Source organism: Balaenoptera musculus, chromosome 12 (genome assembly GCF_009873245.2).
Source record: "Balaenoptera musculus isolate JJ_BM4_2016_0621 chromosome 12, mBalMus1.pri.v3, whole genome shotgun sequence".
Classification (NCBI taxonomy): domain Eukaryota; kingdom Metazoa; phylum Chordata; class Mammalia; order Artiodactyla; family Balaenopteridae; genus Balaenoptera; species Balaenoptera musculus.
In genome coordinates this window covers 84,587,567-84,601,592 of record NC_045796.1, presented here as the reverse complement: position 1 = coordinate 84,601,592, position 14,026 = coordinate 84,587,567, and the positions used below count along the sequence as shown (strand labels likewise).

The window sequence follows — 14,026 nt, the reverse complement described above, 5'->3', positions numbered from 1 at the left end:
TGTCAAGACCCCCTGAGCTGGGGGAATAATACTAGGCTGAGTAAGGGGGGTGGCGAGGAGGAAGAGAAGGACAAAGGGGAAATGAACATGTAGAGCTACTAGTAATGCCGGTTATGGCGTACGCTTTTATTTTCATTGTTTTGGTTGTTGATGTCATTGTTGCAGCTTCCCATTCTTTTCTCTAAGGAACCTTAGCATTTTCTGCTAGAATTGGATCCATTCCATGGCAACAGGTTCCCTGAGCATTGTTATTCAGAGGGGTTCTAGCGAGGGCTTGTGTGTGTGTGTGTGTGTGTGTGTGTGTGTGCACGTGCACACACGTTCTTGTGTCCTGGTGTCTAGTTTACTTATTATTACCCAAATAATCCATGCTAACTGAAGGAAACACAAAAATAGAGATAATATATAGAAAAAAGAAAAAAAAGCCTACGTTATCCCACTACGCAGAGATAAGCACTATTGATATTTTGGACGTATTTCCATCTCACTGTTATACATCATATACACGTTTGCTTAATGCATCAGTACAAGTGAATATATACTTTTCAAAAAATTGGTTCGTACTGTTTCGTAAGTGAATTCTTTCACCTAATATATGACGACCATCTTTCCATGTCAGTAAATCTAGATCCACATGGACATTTTACTGGCTATATGTTATTCCACTGTTTGGATATACCTTTTCCAAGGTATTTGGAAAATACCCTGCCCCCTTTTCCTGGGTATTTAGGTTCTTTCTAATTTTCATGATAAAAAAACCTTACTATAATGAACATCCGTGTGCCTAAACTATAAATAATTTTAATCGTGTTTATTTTGCACATGCTCGAAGTGTGCTAGTAGTTCTTTTACTTCTTTTTTTTTTTTAATCTTAGTCATCTCCGATATTTCTCCAAATGCAAGCTTGGTTAATATACTTGTATGAGACATATTTTTATAACCAAGACAGTAGAATTGAAATTAGGTCCAACTGTTTTTCTTCTTCCTACATGGCTTCTTTCTATATCTCTTCATTTATGGTCAAATAGATCTTTGTAATTGTTCATTCATTTTTATTATTTTTTAAATCAGGAGAAATAGAGTCTGGACTTCTGCAGAATAGTCACAAATAAAAGAATAATACAGTGAAATACCGGGCAGGTCAATGCACCATTCTTTCATATTCAGTGTGGTCATCACCTCCTGGAACTGTGGAACTGAATATTTGAAATATGGTACTGAAACACCTGCTAAGACGCACACACGTATTCTTTCATTCATATTCTCCCTCCCTCTCTCTCTCTCTCACCCCCTCCCTCCTTCATACTCTCATGCACAAACACATACAGTAGTAGACACCTTGCAGGATCAAAGTCTACATTGAAGAAACTTCTTCTCAGATTCAGGCACATCTAATTTATTATGGCATCGTAATCAATGAATTCTCTTATAGTTTATTTACATTATTGAATAAATGACCTCAGTGATGACTCTTCACCCCAGTCACCTACTTTGAACCTTCCCAAAGGCTCCCTTTCTCACCTTCCTGACACATTCACACACACACATACACGTGTGTGCATGTAAAACACGAGCACAGAAACCAACCCATAGAAACTATTAAAGACCAAACACACAGGAAAAAGCAGAAAAAGGGAAAAACACATGATTTAGGAGAGATTTTGAGTGTCCTGAAGCTTCTCCGAGTGAAAACTTTCAGTGATGAAATCTTCTTAACCATCTTCCTTCGTTATTGAAAAGGAGACCCAGGCCTGAAGTGACAGCCGCTGTTGACTTTCAAAAGCGTCATCGTTCTAGACTGGCACCCGGGTACAAGTCACATCGTCACTAACTTTGTACTGAGTGCTTTCCACATGTCGGCTTGTTCTAGGCACTTTACCTGAGTTAACTCACTTCTCAGCATCGCCTATTCAGTGGATTCTCTTAATAACCCCACTTTAGGGAGAGGAAGCAGGGTGGAGCGGGTTCGATTCCCTTACCCCAGGCCTCACAGCTAGCACGTGCCGGTATGAATCCAGAACCTCTGCTTTTAACCACAGCTAACGTGGTTCTGGAAGAGATCATTCTTATTCATTTTTTTCCTTAACAGGGTGATCAGGGAATTCCAGGAGACCGAGGCCCACAAGGTGAACGCGGAAAACCCGGCCTTCCAGGCATAAAGGGGGACATAGGCCCTATGGGGCCCCCAGGAAATAAGGGCTCCCCGGGATCCCCGGGGCACCAAGGTCTTCCAGGCCACCCCGGCCTCCCCGGCTCCCCGGTAAGTGGGCCGAGAACTCGTGGCTGGGACTGACCACGTGTCCCTTTTACAACAAGAGCAGTCATAAACCTTTCAAGATTAATATAATGAACCTAAGCTGGCTTCTACAAGGGTGGCAATAGCTGTCATTTATTTCAAGTTATATGTGGGCTCCCCCCGCTTAGTACTCACTAAACATCCCTCAGTAGATGTTCACAAGTAACCTGGGAGGACAGGTGGCCTGTCCATCTGCCTTGACAAATGCAGAAGCCGAGTGCGGACCTGTCCAACGTCACAGTTATCTAGTGGGTCAGACCCAGGCCTGACCGACTCCAAGGCCACACTCTTCAGTACTATCCATAGTGTCCCCTTACACTACACGGAAAACACACGTCTGCTTCGTGTTAACACTCCATTTTGTTGACTATCAGCACAACAAATCTGCCCTGTATGGTGCTTTGACGTGGAAACCTGTTAGGCCAAGAAAGAGTGTTTGGCTAAGGAAGCCCATGTCTTTATGAACATCCTCAGGAGGCTGGTGGATGGCCATTCCACAGAGGAACTGAATCTGAAAATATCCACATCAGGAAGAAAGGGGAGTCCTAGCGTGAGGCCGGGGGGTTAAGGACATGCCGTCCTCAGATAATCAGCCAATTCCAGAGACTGGGCCGAATTGGGCATTCCCACCATATTCTTTAGTTTACCCACTCTTCCTACACTCTGCTTGAATAAAGCCTGTACAGTGAACTCTCAGTGCTGTGTCAGTATGTGGTATTAGATGCATTCATTCAAGTTCATTTGCCCCATAAACAGTGAAAATAAAATATTGAAACTGGAACTGTTCTGTCCCACAGAAGTCATCACTTTATGAACCCATCATATTGTCTTTAATGCCACACATATAACCCCCAGATAGTAACCACCAGATACAAAGAAGAGTAACAGCATACTTTGAAACCCTAACCATCATGAAAAATAATAGCTCCCTTTTAAAAATGTCAAGGTATTATAGTAAAACGTTACTGTTATAAATGTGAGATACCATTATAAATGTTAGGTTCTTTGTCGAATTCATGTAGATTTATTTGTCAAGGGGTTAAAAATTCAACTGGCGTCATTTACCTACTCCGCTTTACCAGATCCCGCAGCATTTTCTATTAAGGAAAGAAAATTGCTTAATACAAGTATGCTTACAATGCGCAGATTACAAATAAACTTAACCATGAAATGGGTTAAACTTAGTAAGTTTTATCCCATGAACAAAACATGTTAAAGAATCTCTCAGCGTACTTGGAGTTCTGTTCCTTTGAAGATACATAATAAAATCAGTTATATATTGACTTTACCAGTGTCCAGGGATTAGTTACAGGTTAAAAATGTGCCTGGAGTGGTCCCATCATAACACTGGTTCAAATTACTTCAGAAAATGAAGTAATAGGAAATGTCTTTCCTAATCATGTGAAATCTAACAGGAAGTATGTTCACATCACTGGTTATGGTGCCGGCCCACAGCTTTTAAAGCACTGTAGTTATGCACTTCTTCCCAGCATTTGGTCGAAACAAAAGATATTTATTGCCTAATGGGGTCAATTGCCAGAAGTATTTTGCTTGATTGATGGATCTCTACAGATGTTTCAAGCATGCACGCCAACCCAACATTTCTGTTCTTTATTCACTTGTGCTAGGTTCTGCATTAACAGGCCTTTTTTTCCCTCTTTAGGCTGATGTGGTTTCATTTGAAGAAATAAAGAAGTATATTAATCAAGAGGTTCTGAGGATTTTTGAAGGTGAGATTTGCTTAATACACATTTCTGAAGTTTTCCCCGCTTCCCCCCTCCCCTCAGCTGTAGGGAGTTCCTCCAGCAACGTTCTCCAAAGATGGTAGTGCAGCTGCAGCCTTAGGAAGTGACCAGCTATGTGATGGGGCAGCTCACATAGAAGCTTCTTGCTCACACGAACCTAAGTTTGCCCCTCTGTGACTTCTCTCTTCGTTCCTGGTCTGCTGACCAGCACAAGGCAGGCGTCCTCCTCGTTCACATGACAGCCCTTCATGTTGTTCCGCATCCACAGTACCCCTCCTTAGTCTTCTCCACTGTGGAGTGAGGGTGCCCAGCTCCCCCACCTCATCGCCCTGGAGAAACACTTCATTTATGAACGGCCTTCTTTCCCCACGAGTATTGTGACCAGGGCAGAAGACAGCATCTTTTGATCTAGACCAGGGCCAGCGGACCATAGCCACCAGCCCGGTCTACCTGCCCTCTGATTTTGTATATCCTACAAGCTAAGAATCATTTTTCCTTTTTTGGGGGGGGCAAGGTGAGGGGAGAGGATACATTTCTAAATGGTCTTTTTAAATCAAAATAATATTGCATGGCATGTGAAACGATCAGAAATTCAAATCTGTGTCCACAAATAAAGTTTCGTTGGAGTGCAGTCCTACTCCTTCCTTTATGTATTTTCTCTGGTTGCTTTCGTGCTGCACAGGAGGATTGAGTATGTGACAGGGACCGTATAGCCTGTAAATCCTTAAATATTTACTATGTGACCCTTTGCAGAGAGAGTTTTCTGACGCCTGATGTAGATACTTTAATAATGCAGCCTAAGATAGCATTCCTTAAAAAAAAAGTCTCCATATCACACTGTTAATTCATTTTGAGTTTTCAATTAACTAACAACCCTCTATGTTCCTTATACGAACTTTTAAAAATCAGGGGTTTCTCATTATGCACTGCGTTCATTTTTACAACGTTAAGTGTGTGGTTTTACGTTTCTTCTTATTCAATTTCAAGTGATTGGTGTTCAAACATCATTCTCACCTGAAAATATCTTTTGGAATCTTGTCTCATAGGGCAGGTTTTCTGACCCTCATAACTTTGTGTCATCTCTAAATTTCCTAGGCATGTCATCATTCTAATTGTTGCTAGAAATGTTGACTAAGGAGGGTTAGGTCTAAATGCCATTGCATTTCTCCTGCTCATTCGTAAATCATCTATTAATCTATGGCATTAGCGAGTTCTGAATCCATATAGTTGTCTTAAAATCCACTCGACATTTCTTTATGTAGTCACAAGGATATTACATGATTTAATCAAATGAGTTGCTAAAATCAAGATCACGACCCTCAACTGTGAGCTTATAAGGTGGGAATTATTTGTCTTGAGAAAATAAACCTACATTGGCTCGTGGTTCGCGCTTCTTTTGCAAAGCATCCTTCCTTTGCTAAGCTAAAAAGGCGTTGTTGAATTTTGCAAGCAGTAAGATTACAAGATGCCCTAATTTCCTCTTAAATCTTTCACTTCCAACATGGAGTTAGCCTCTCTCCAGGAAGCCCTGAATATTTTAAGCAGTAGTTAGATTTAGAGACCAAAATCTCGGTGCTTGAGTGCACATTATCTTATTTCACGTGAGCACTAGAGAGAGAACAGATTAGCCCAGGGACTTTTGGTAGCTTCAGTGACAAAATAGAAAAAAATGTTTTTTCAAAGGTCATGAATTCATGCTGTTGATTTCACTTCACATTGATCTCTGCGAAGTATCTTTACCTTGCTCTGACATGATAGTTTATTAATACAATTGTCTGCTCTTTTTTTTTTTTTTTTGAGCTACCAGTTTTCTCTTTGTAATTTTAATTTTGCCCTTACATTTTAGAATCTCCTTTTATCACGTCCGTGATCTCTTATCTCAGGCAGCTTTAACGTGGAGCTTCAATTTCTTAAAATACTTTACATAAAAACACAGAGTAAATAGTTCCGTGGTTAATTAGTCTAAGTTTTTAAAGGCTGGTTAAGGAGGTCAGAAAATATAGCCAAGCACTCTCAGAAAAATGTGATGTGCGGAGATACAGGAGGTATCTGTGTTGCAAGTCCTGGGGACGCTGGATAAAGGCAGAGCCCTGGTGGCCTGCCCAGCAGGGGAGGAGATGGGGCCACCTCCACACCGCCCTCTCAGGCCTCCGGGAGGGTCCTCCCAGGAAGGGCTGTCGGCCTCCTGAGGACGGAGGTCACGGAAGCTGGGCCACTCGCCACCCATCTGTCCCACCCCCTCTCCCAGTCTCTCCCAGTCTCTACCAGCCTGGTGAGGCCCAGTAGAGTGGTCAGTGCCCCCCGCAGAGGCCCCAGATGTCTTGGCGTCAAGACAATATTCTCAAGTGGCCCCAAAGCAAATTTTTTCCTGAGACTTCCAGACTCTGAGACTCCAAATGGGATTCCCCCCCCCCTCTTTTTATCTCTGTTGGCCCCAGCCCTACAAAACTGTCTTCTCCCGAACAAAGTTGTACCTGGAACCCAGAATTTAGTTATTCGGCGCTTTAGTTCATTTGTCCCAAGATTATTTCAGTTCAGTTCATGTCATCTTCCACTTCAAAGCCACCTTTTCCATTGCCTCTGAACACCATTTATAAAAGAGAAAAACAAAATCCTCCGTGTTCGCAAACCTTAGAGCTCCAAGGTCACAGTTCTCCTTTTCAGAAAGCTTTCTCCGTAAACGCCAAGATGAATTCTCACATGTTAAGACAGTTAAGGGCTCCAGTGAAGCAGCCCCTGTCTGCCTCCCTCTGGCTGGACCATTTCACAGAGAGCTGTGGCCGTGGCAGCCCATCACCTCTGCTCCCCTCAGCCCTGCACGTCCTCAGCCTCGAGAGAGGTTCTCTCGGCTCAGCAGCTGTGGGTCGTCCGCGGGGCTCAGGGGAGTCCTGCTCCCCCGCGTCATCAACCCCGACATCCAGACCCTAGCAAAGCCCTAGACCAGGCCCCAAAGCTCAGGCCCTCCTCATGGAGGTTTCCAACCCCTTTGGGGATTCCCAGGTGACCCCGCTGACATTGCACTGCCACAGATCTCACACTTTGGACTGTCCCCCAGGCCACCGAGCCCTCTTTCAGCATCCTGATGCCCCGTCCCAAACCCAGCATGGTGAAAGAAGATGGTTCTCCACCCATCCCAGGTCTGGGTTTCTGGCAGATCCAATGCACAGACGTACACCCAATCTAAAGTTGCATTAGATTCTTGATTTGATTGGCCGAGAGGTCAAATCCTTGTGCACGCGAGGTGGCCACACAGAAAGGGGACAGAAGCTGTGTGTCTCAGCTTAGCCCCTTTCTGTTTTATGAGGGCTCTGCAGCTGCCAGTGACACTGCCCATACAAGTGAGGTTCTTGCCAGATCTGAGAAGCTTAATTCTTGCTGTGACACCCACCGCCCTATCATATTTGGGGATTCATATCACCCTGCAGGCAGGATTTACCAACCTGGGCAGGCATGTGGACAAACGTCTGGCCCTCTGGGTTCTTGAGACAAACTTGGAAGCGACAAGGCCGTACCCACATCTGTGGGAGGACAGTAGGACTGGGGCTGTGTCCCTGAGCAATGCTTCTGCCTCTAGATTACCAGGGCCAGGAAAGCCCCTCACCTATGCTTTCTCCATTTTTCATCATAATTTCATCCACATATGTGTGAACATGTATGAATATGTATTATCTGTCCTCTTGTTTCCAGGCTGCAACATCTCTACAATGAAGATATTAATTTATATATGTGTTTGTATACACATATTTGTATATGTACAGTCTTCTCATAGATACACGTAATTGGAGACGTAGATAGTTTTTAAAAATAGTTTCCACATCATCGTCTCTATCTCTTCCAATCTGCTTCTTTCTGTTTGTTTGGGTCTATCATTCAGCTTAGAGGGTTTCCTCGGTGCCAATCATCTGCTCATACAAAAGCATGGGTTCTAAAAAACTGCTGGAAAGTTAGGAGTGAATGGTGGCCTTGCCAATCACGAGCTTTACTGTAGGGTAATCTGGCTGGTTTTTTTGTTTTTGTTTGTTTGTTTTTAATTAAGGGACCCTCAACTTCACTGTCTTGAAGTCTTTCCTTGTATTCTGGTCAGATTCCCCAAAGGAAACACTTGCATTTCCTGCCAGGTTGCCAGCATTTGGGGAGCAAGGTAGGAGGATAGGGCAGTGGTGGCCTCAGCTCCAAGAAGGCAATGCCCATTTCTTCTCCTTGTTTTCAGTAGGGAAGCCTGAGTCTCAACACAGTCTGGGGTCCCCAGTGCAGAGACAGTCTATCTACACTTTTCAGATAATAAACCTGCCGCCTTTTGCCGGGATTAGGAAGGGGCAAAGAGCCAGCTGCACAGAGCAGAGAACGGGATTTCTGAGATCATTTCTTAAACAGGCTTTCATCCAGTCCCCCTTATTTTCGTTCCCCTCCTTTACCCCCACTTCCAGGTGTAACTCCTGAACGTTTTAAGGATTTTGTGATTTAACACAGGCTGTTTCTCAGCTCCTGGTATAAAGATTTGGTTTTCTTGAGTCTGCTAAGTCATCCACACTCTGCCATCTGGTTCTCAGCTTCCAAAGGTTAATGTCATCTCCTTTCACATTCTCCCATTCTTGTGGTTTTATGCCTTTAAAAGTAACTTACCATTGTTTTGCAGTGATTCAGGAAAGAGTTAAAGCAGATGCATGTGTTCAATCTACCATCTTTACTCATAATAACATTTCAAAGCAACAAAGGTGACAAAGAATTGAGCCAGAGTTAAATGTAGCAATAACAACCCTTGGACCATGATGTGCCACAGAATGAATATGAAGCCACCAAAGATGCTGTTGAATTAACAGTTAAAATGAAACTAGAAAATCATTCTCAAGACATGAAAGGAAATTACTCTTCTGATATTTTTGCCCATTAAGAGATAGCTGTATCTAATTTTTGCTTCCACATTTAAGAGATCTATGGAAGTTGGTGGGAATGTAAATTGATACAGCCACTATGGAGAACAGCACGGAGGTTCCTTAAAAAACTAAAAGTAGAACTACCATACGACCCAGCAATCCCACTACTGGGCATATACCCAGAGAAAACCATAATTCAAAAAGAGTCATGCACAACAGTGTTCATTGCAGCTCTATTTACAATAGCCAGGACATGGAAGCAACCTAAGTGTCCATCAACAGATGAATGGATTAAGTTATTTGTAGTGAGGTGGAGGCTAGAGACTGTCATACAGAGTGAAGTAAGTCAGAAAGAGAAAAACAAATACCGTATGCTAACACATGTATATGGAATCTAAAAAAAAAATTGTTCTGAAGAACCTAGGGGCAGGACAGGAATAAAAATGCAGACGTAGAGAACTTGAAGACACGGGGAGGGGGAAGGGTAAGCTGGGACGAAGTGAGAGCGTGGCATTGACATATATAGACTACCAAATGTAAAATAGATAGCTAGTGGGAAGCAGATGCATAGCACAGGGAGACAGCTTGGTGCTTTGTGACCACCTAGAGGGGTGGGATAGGGAGGGTGGGAGGGAGACGCAAGAGGGAGAGGATATGGGGATATAAGTATACGTATATCTGATTCACTTTGTTATACAGCAGAAACTAACACAGCATTGTAAAACAATTATATTCCAATAAAGATGTTAAAAAAAAAAAAAAGAGATGTATGGAAAAACCCCAGAACAGTGGAACCAAAAAGTGATTTACAGAACAGATTACCAAGCCTATGAGTAAAAGTTATTTAACCTGAAGGCTAAGAGGTAACAATATTATCAAGTAGATGACTGATTTCCCAAGGGAACTACTCATTAACTACTGTCTGTTTTCCATAAGGGGGTAACAAAAGGAAATAAGTTGAAACTATACCAAGAAAATGGGCAATTAAACATTTGAATGGACATTAGGAGAAAAAAGTGAATTTCTGTCTTTGAAAATATTTACAAATTCTGTGAAATAGAAGGTAGACATGGGCCAGATGGCATCCTTCCTTCTCCGTATAATGTACTTTATTATCACGTTAATATTAATGTCTGCATGATATTAACAAGCCCATTCTACAAGGAAGGCCAGCCATTGGTGTCATTTGTTAGAATGACTGCTATGGGTTTGCCTTGGCAGATGGCCTATGTGAGTTTGGTTTATGCAAGCTCCTATCCAAACTCTTCAATTTCCTGCCTCATTAGAAAGCATAGCCAAAAACAGTTTAATTGACCAAAGATCCCTGAAAACAGAGGAAATGCAATTAAGAATACAAGTCTTTACAATTTATTTACCAGCTCAGAAACATATTATTTAAAATTATAGAGCATTGGAGTATGGTTCAGAGGAGGTAATTACGCTGTGCTAAATAACTGTTTTTGAGTGTATCTTAAAGCTAGATAATTTACAGCTAGAAGTAATTATTTAAAAGAACTTTCTGTTTTGCTAAAAATATTTAAAAGCACCCAAAGCAAATTACTTATAAATTCAATTCCTACATTAAAGAGGAAAAACTAGTGCTATGAATATTTGTGTTTAGACATTGAAGATATTCAAAGAGGTATGCTTCAAATTAAGAAAAATTGTACTGAAATATATATCTATCTTTTAGATAGATATATCTATCTAAAAGATAGATATATCTAAAGATAGATATATCTATCTTTTAAGTGCAAAACAACAAATAATACACAAAGTTTCAGACTGTGATCACTGAATTTCATATTTTTTTATGAAACACCCAGTTTACAATGTAATATAAAGATATTCTGTATAGATTCAATGTGATGATTTGCAAAACTATATATATTAATTGCAAATTTGTTTTATCTGTTGTTACTGGAAACAAATGTATTAACATCAACCAAACATGCACCAGGTGGAAAGTCAGGTAATAAGTTTTACTGTAAAGCCAGTGACTTAATGTCACTCTTAGGGATGACTCATCAGACCCTCATTGGTCTTCATCATCTTTGTCAATCAGTCTGCATCAGAGATTCTGGTCCTGTGGGTACTGGCATGTTTCCATTCGGCTTGCTTTGTGATTTCAGAATGTGAGTATAGGGTGATTACCCTTTTGTTAATTACAGCTTATACTCCAGCTTATACTTTGTTGGGGCTTTTCCCTTAATGATTCTACTTGAAAAGAATTTTCGTTTTATTTCCTAAACAGTGTAGGGACCTACATTTTTTTAAACAAAATTTTTATTGAAAGCCCATTGAAAAAGAGGTTTTACTCAGTAGTCATTTGCTCTTTATCAAAAATTTGTAAAGCATACACATCCTGTTTAAGCGAAAAGTGTCTTTAAAGTTCAACTAAATGAATTAAACTGAGCGAAGAGACTGGAGAAAATTGAGGTAATTCTTTACAAGGTCTATATGATCTGGCCCTTGTTTTTTCTAACTGGCAACTATAGATTCTAATATGTTACTGTCATTTGGTTCTTAGTTGCAAAATAAACACTAATTTAATCAGTAAAACATTTTTCTAGAAGATTTGTCTGCACCAAACCTGTGCTGAATTTTTCACATGAAAGGGTCATTTCTTACTACTCACTAGCTATATCTTTGAAAAATTGTTAGTTTTACAAGTGAAATGATTTGAATTTGCTTTTTAAAGAAAATATATGAAAAGAAAAAAATGTGATTACTTTTTTTTGTCATGGCAAGGATATGCCTTCCTCCAGTTTTCTATTTTAAATCTAGTTACGTATATATTAGATTTGTTAAATATGACCTATGTAAAATATAAACAAAACAAGCAAGTTTAAATACAGAATCCAATGATACATTGTATTTATCATGGACTTTGGGTGAATTTGCATTAATGACTACCAAAATTAATTCCATATAGTGGCAAAATATTGAAAATGCTTTTGAGATGAAATTTAACTGAACAATGGTCTATGTGGGATTAATAACCAAGAATTCTACAATAATAAGTGTAACCGTGGATTTGATTATTCAAAAAAGTAATTCTGAGAATAATTATATAACAGATTTCTAGTCATAAAATAAAGCTTATTGGCAGTTAATCTTTATAGTGCACGGCGCTTATAAAAACATGGATAATATTTCTTATTGAATATTGAAATGATCATCTCTCTCTGCTCTCTCCATGATTTTTTTTTTAACATCTTTATTGGAGTATAATTGCTCTACAATGGTATGTTAGTTTCTGCTTTATAACGAAGTGAATCAGCTACACGTATACATATATCCCCATATCCCCTCCCTCTTGCATCTCCCTGCCTCCCTCCCTATCCCACCCCTCTAGGTGGACACAAAGCACCAAGCTGATCTCCCTGTGCTATGTGACTGCTTCCCACTAGCTATCTATTTTACGTTTGGTAGTGTATATATGTCCATGCCACTCTCTCACTTCGTCCCAGCTTCCCCTTCCCCCTCCCCCTGTCCTCAAGTCCATTCTCTACATCTGCCTCTTTATTCCTGTCCTGCCTCTAGGTTCTCCAGAACCATTTTTTTTCTAGATTCCATATATATGTGTTAGCATACGATATTTGTTTTTCTCTTTCTGACTTACTTCACTCTGTGTGACAGACTCTAGGTCCATCCACCTCACTACAAATAACTCAATTTTGTTTCTTTTTTGGCTAAGTAATTCTCCATAATTTCTGAACAAGAGCACTTATGCAGAAAATGTTAAAGGCCCAATGCAAAGCCCTGCTTATAGAGAATGTTTAATTTAGTTAATAATATGGCTTGTTTAGGAATTTTAGGGTGAAAATTTTTATTTATATTTTCATATTTACATTTTTTGGTGTTCATTTTCCAGACCCTTTAAATGTTATGAGTTATTAATGCACCAATGTCCTACGATGTAGAGTCACTTTTTTGTTGACCATAAGCACTGACATTTGATGTACCCTGTAGGACACGCTCACGGCCAGACAGCCGAGCTCACCCGAGGTAGCACTCTTACACAGTCCTGCTTCCCCTCCCTGGACTTTCTCTTTAGGACCCAGATGAACAGGTTTGGGCTCCAGGCAGCCTGGTGGATGAACAAAGGGCAGATGACAGTGATGTGTCCTTGAGAAGATTTAGGATGTATTCAGTTCATAAAGGTCACATCACTCAACACTGACAAAAGATTTTTAAATGTTCTGGATAGTTTGTCAGCTTCCTGTAACTTGTGTGTTCTTAGTTTCAGCGTTTTCTTGAGGTTCACAGAAATGTACAGAGACTTTGCTGCTTTCACTCGGTCTGCAGTTGGCATTCCCTGGGCACGTGCTCCTCAGCACCAATGCTGCATTTGTCCCTTTGACCAAATGAGACATCCTTCCTACTAAAACCTTGGCTGAATGATGGAACTAACTGGAAATCAAACCAAAAGAAAAAAGAAAAAAAGAATAATACTGAAGGTGTATAATAGAACATTTTGTTTAGAAAGCATAAGTTAGTTTTTGACAAAGTAAAGTATTAGCCCAGTATAGAAATTAAACAGTGCCATGAAATCATAATGACTATGAAGCCAGTGACCATCGTTTCAATAAATAAACCTCTCTATCAATAATGCAGTTTTGTTCAAGGATATAAAGTGTCACATACCATATGAGTTATCTATTGCTGCATAAGAAAATACCTCAAAACTTTAGTGGCTTAAAACAACAGTGTTTATTATCGCGCGTTTTCTGTGGGTCAGGGACTTAAAGGGTCACTTACTTGTGTGGTTCTGTCTTGGCGTCTGTCATGAAGTTGCTTTCAGGGTGTCAGCCACAGCTGACGTCCTCTGAGGGCTCAGCTGGGGCGGGAAGATCCACCTCCGGGCTCACTCATGTGGCTGTTGGCTGGTGGCTTCAGTTCACCCCCATGTGGGTCTCTTCATGCCCTCACGACGTGGCAGCTGGCTTCCCCCAGAATGAGAATCTAAGAGAGAAAGCAGCCAGGAAGCCACGAGGCTTTTAGGACTTAGTGTCCCCACTTGCCTTTTTTCTATTCATTAGAAGTGAAAGGAAGTTCAGCCCACACTCCAGAATAGCGGGATTAGGCCCCACCTAATTCCATTTGGA

At 40.8% G+C, this 14,026-nt stretch overlaps 1 protein-coding gene across 1 annotated transcript in view; it reads left to right on the top strand.

The window, feature by feature from the left end:
* The window catches only part of COL19A1 (collagen type XIX alpha 1 chain), a 363,922-nt gene that overhangs the window by 340,217 nt on the left and 9,679 nt on the right, over positions 1 to 14,026 (top strand). Inside the window, exons 46-47 of the mRNA XM_036871237.1 lie at positions 2,090 to 2,260; positions 3,960 to 4,026. Of these exons, the coding sequence (XP_036727132.1) occupies positions 2,090 to 2,260; positions 3,960 to 4,026 (238 nt within the window). The remainder of the gene's footprint in view (positions 1 to 2,089; positions 2,261 to 3,959; positions 4,027 to 14,026) is intronic.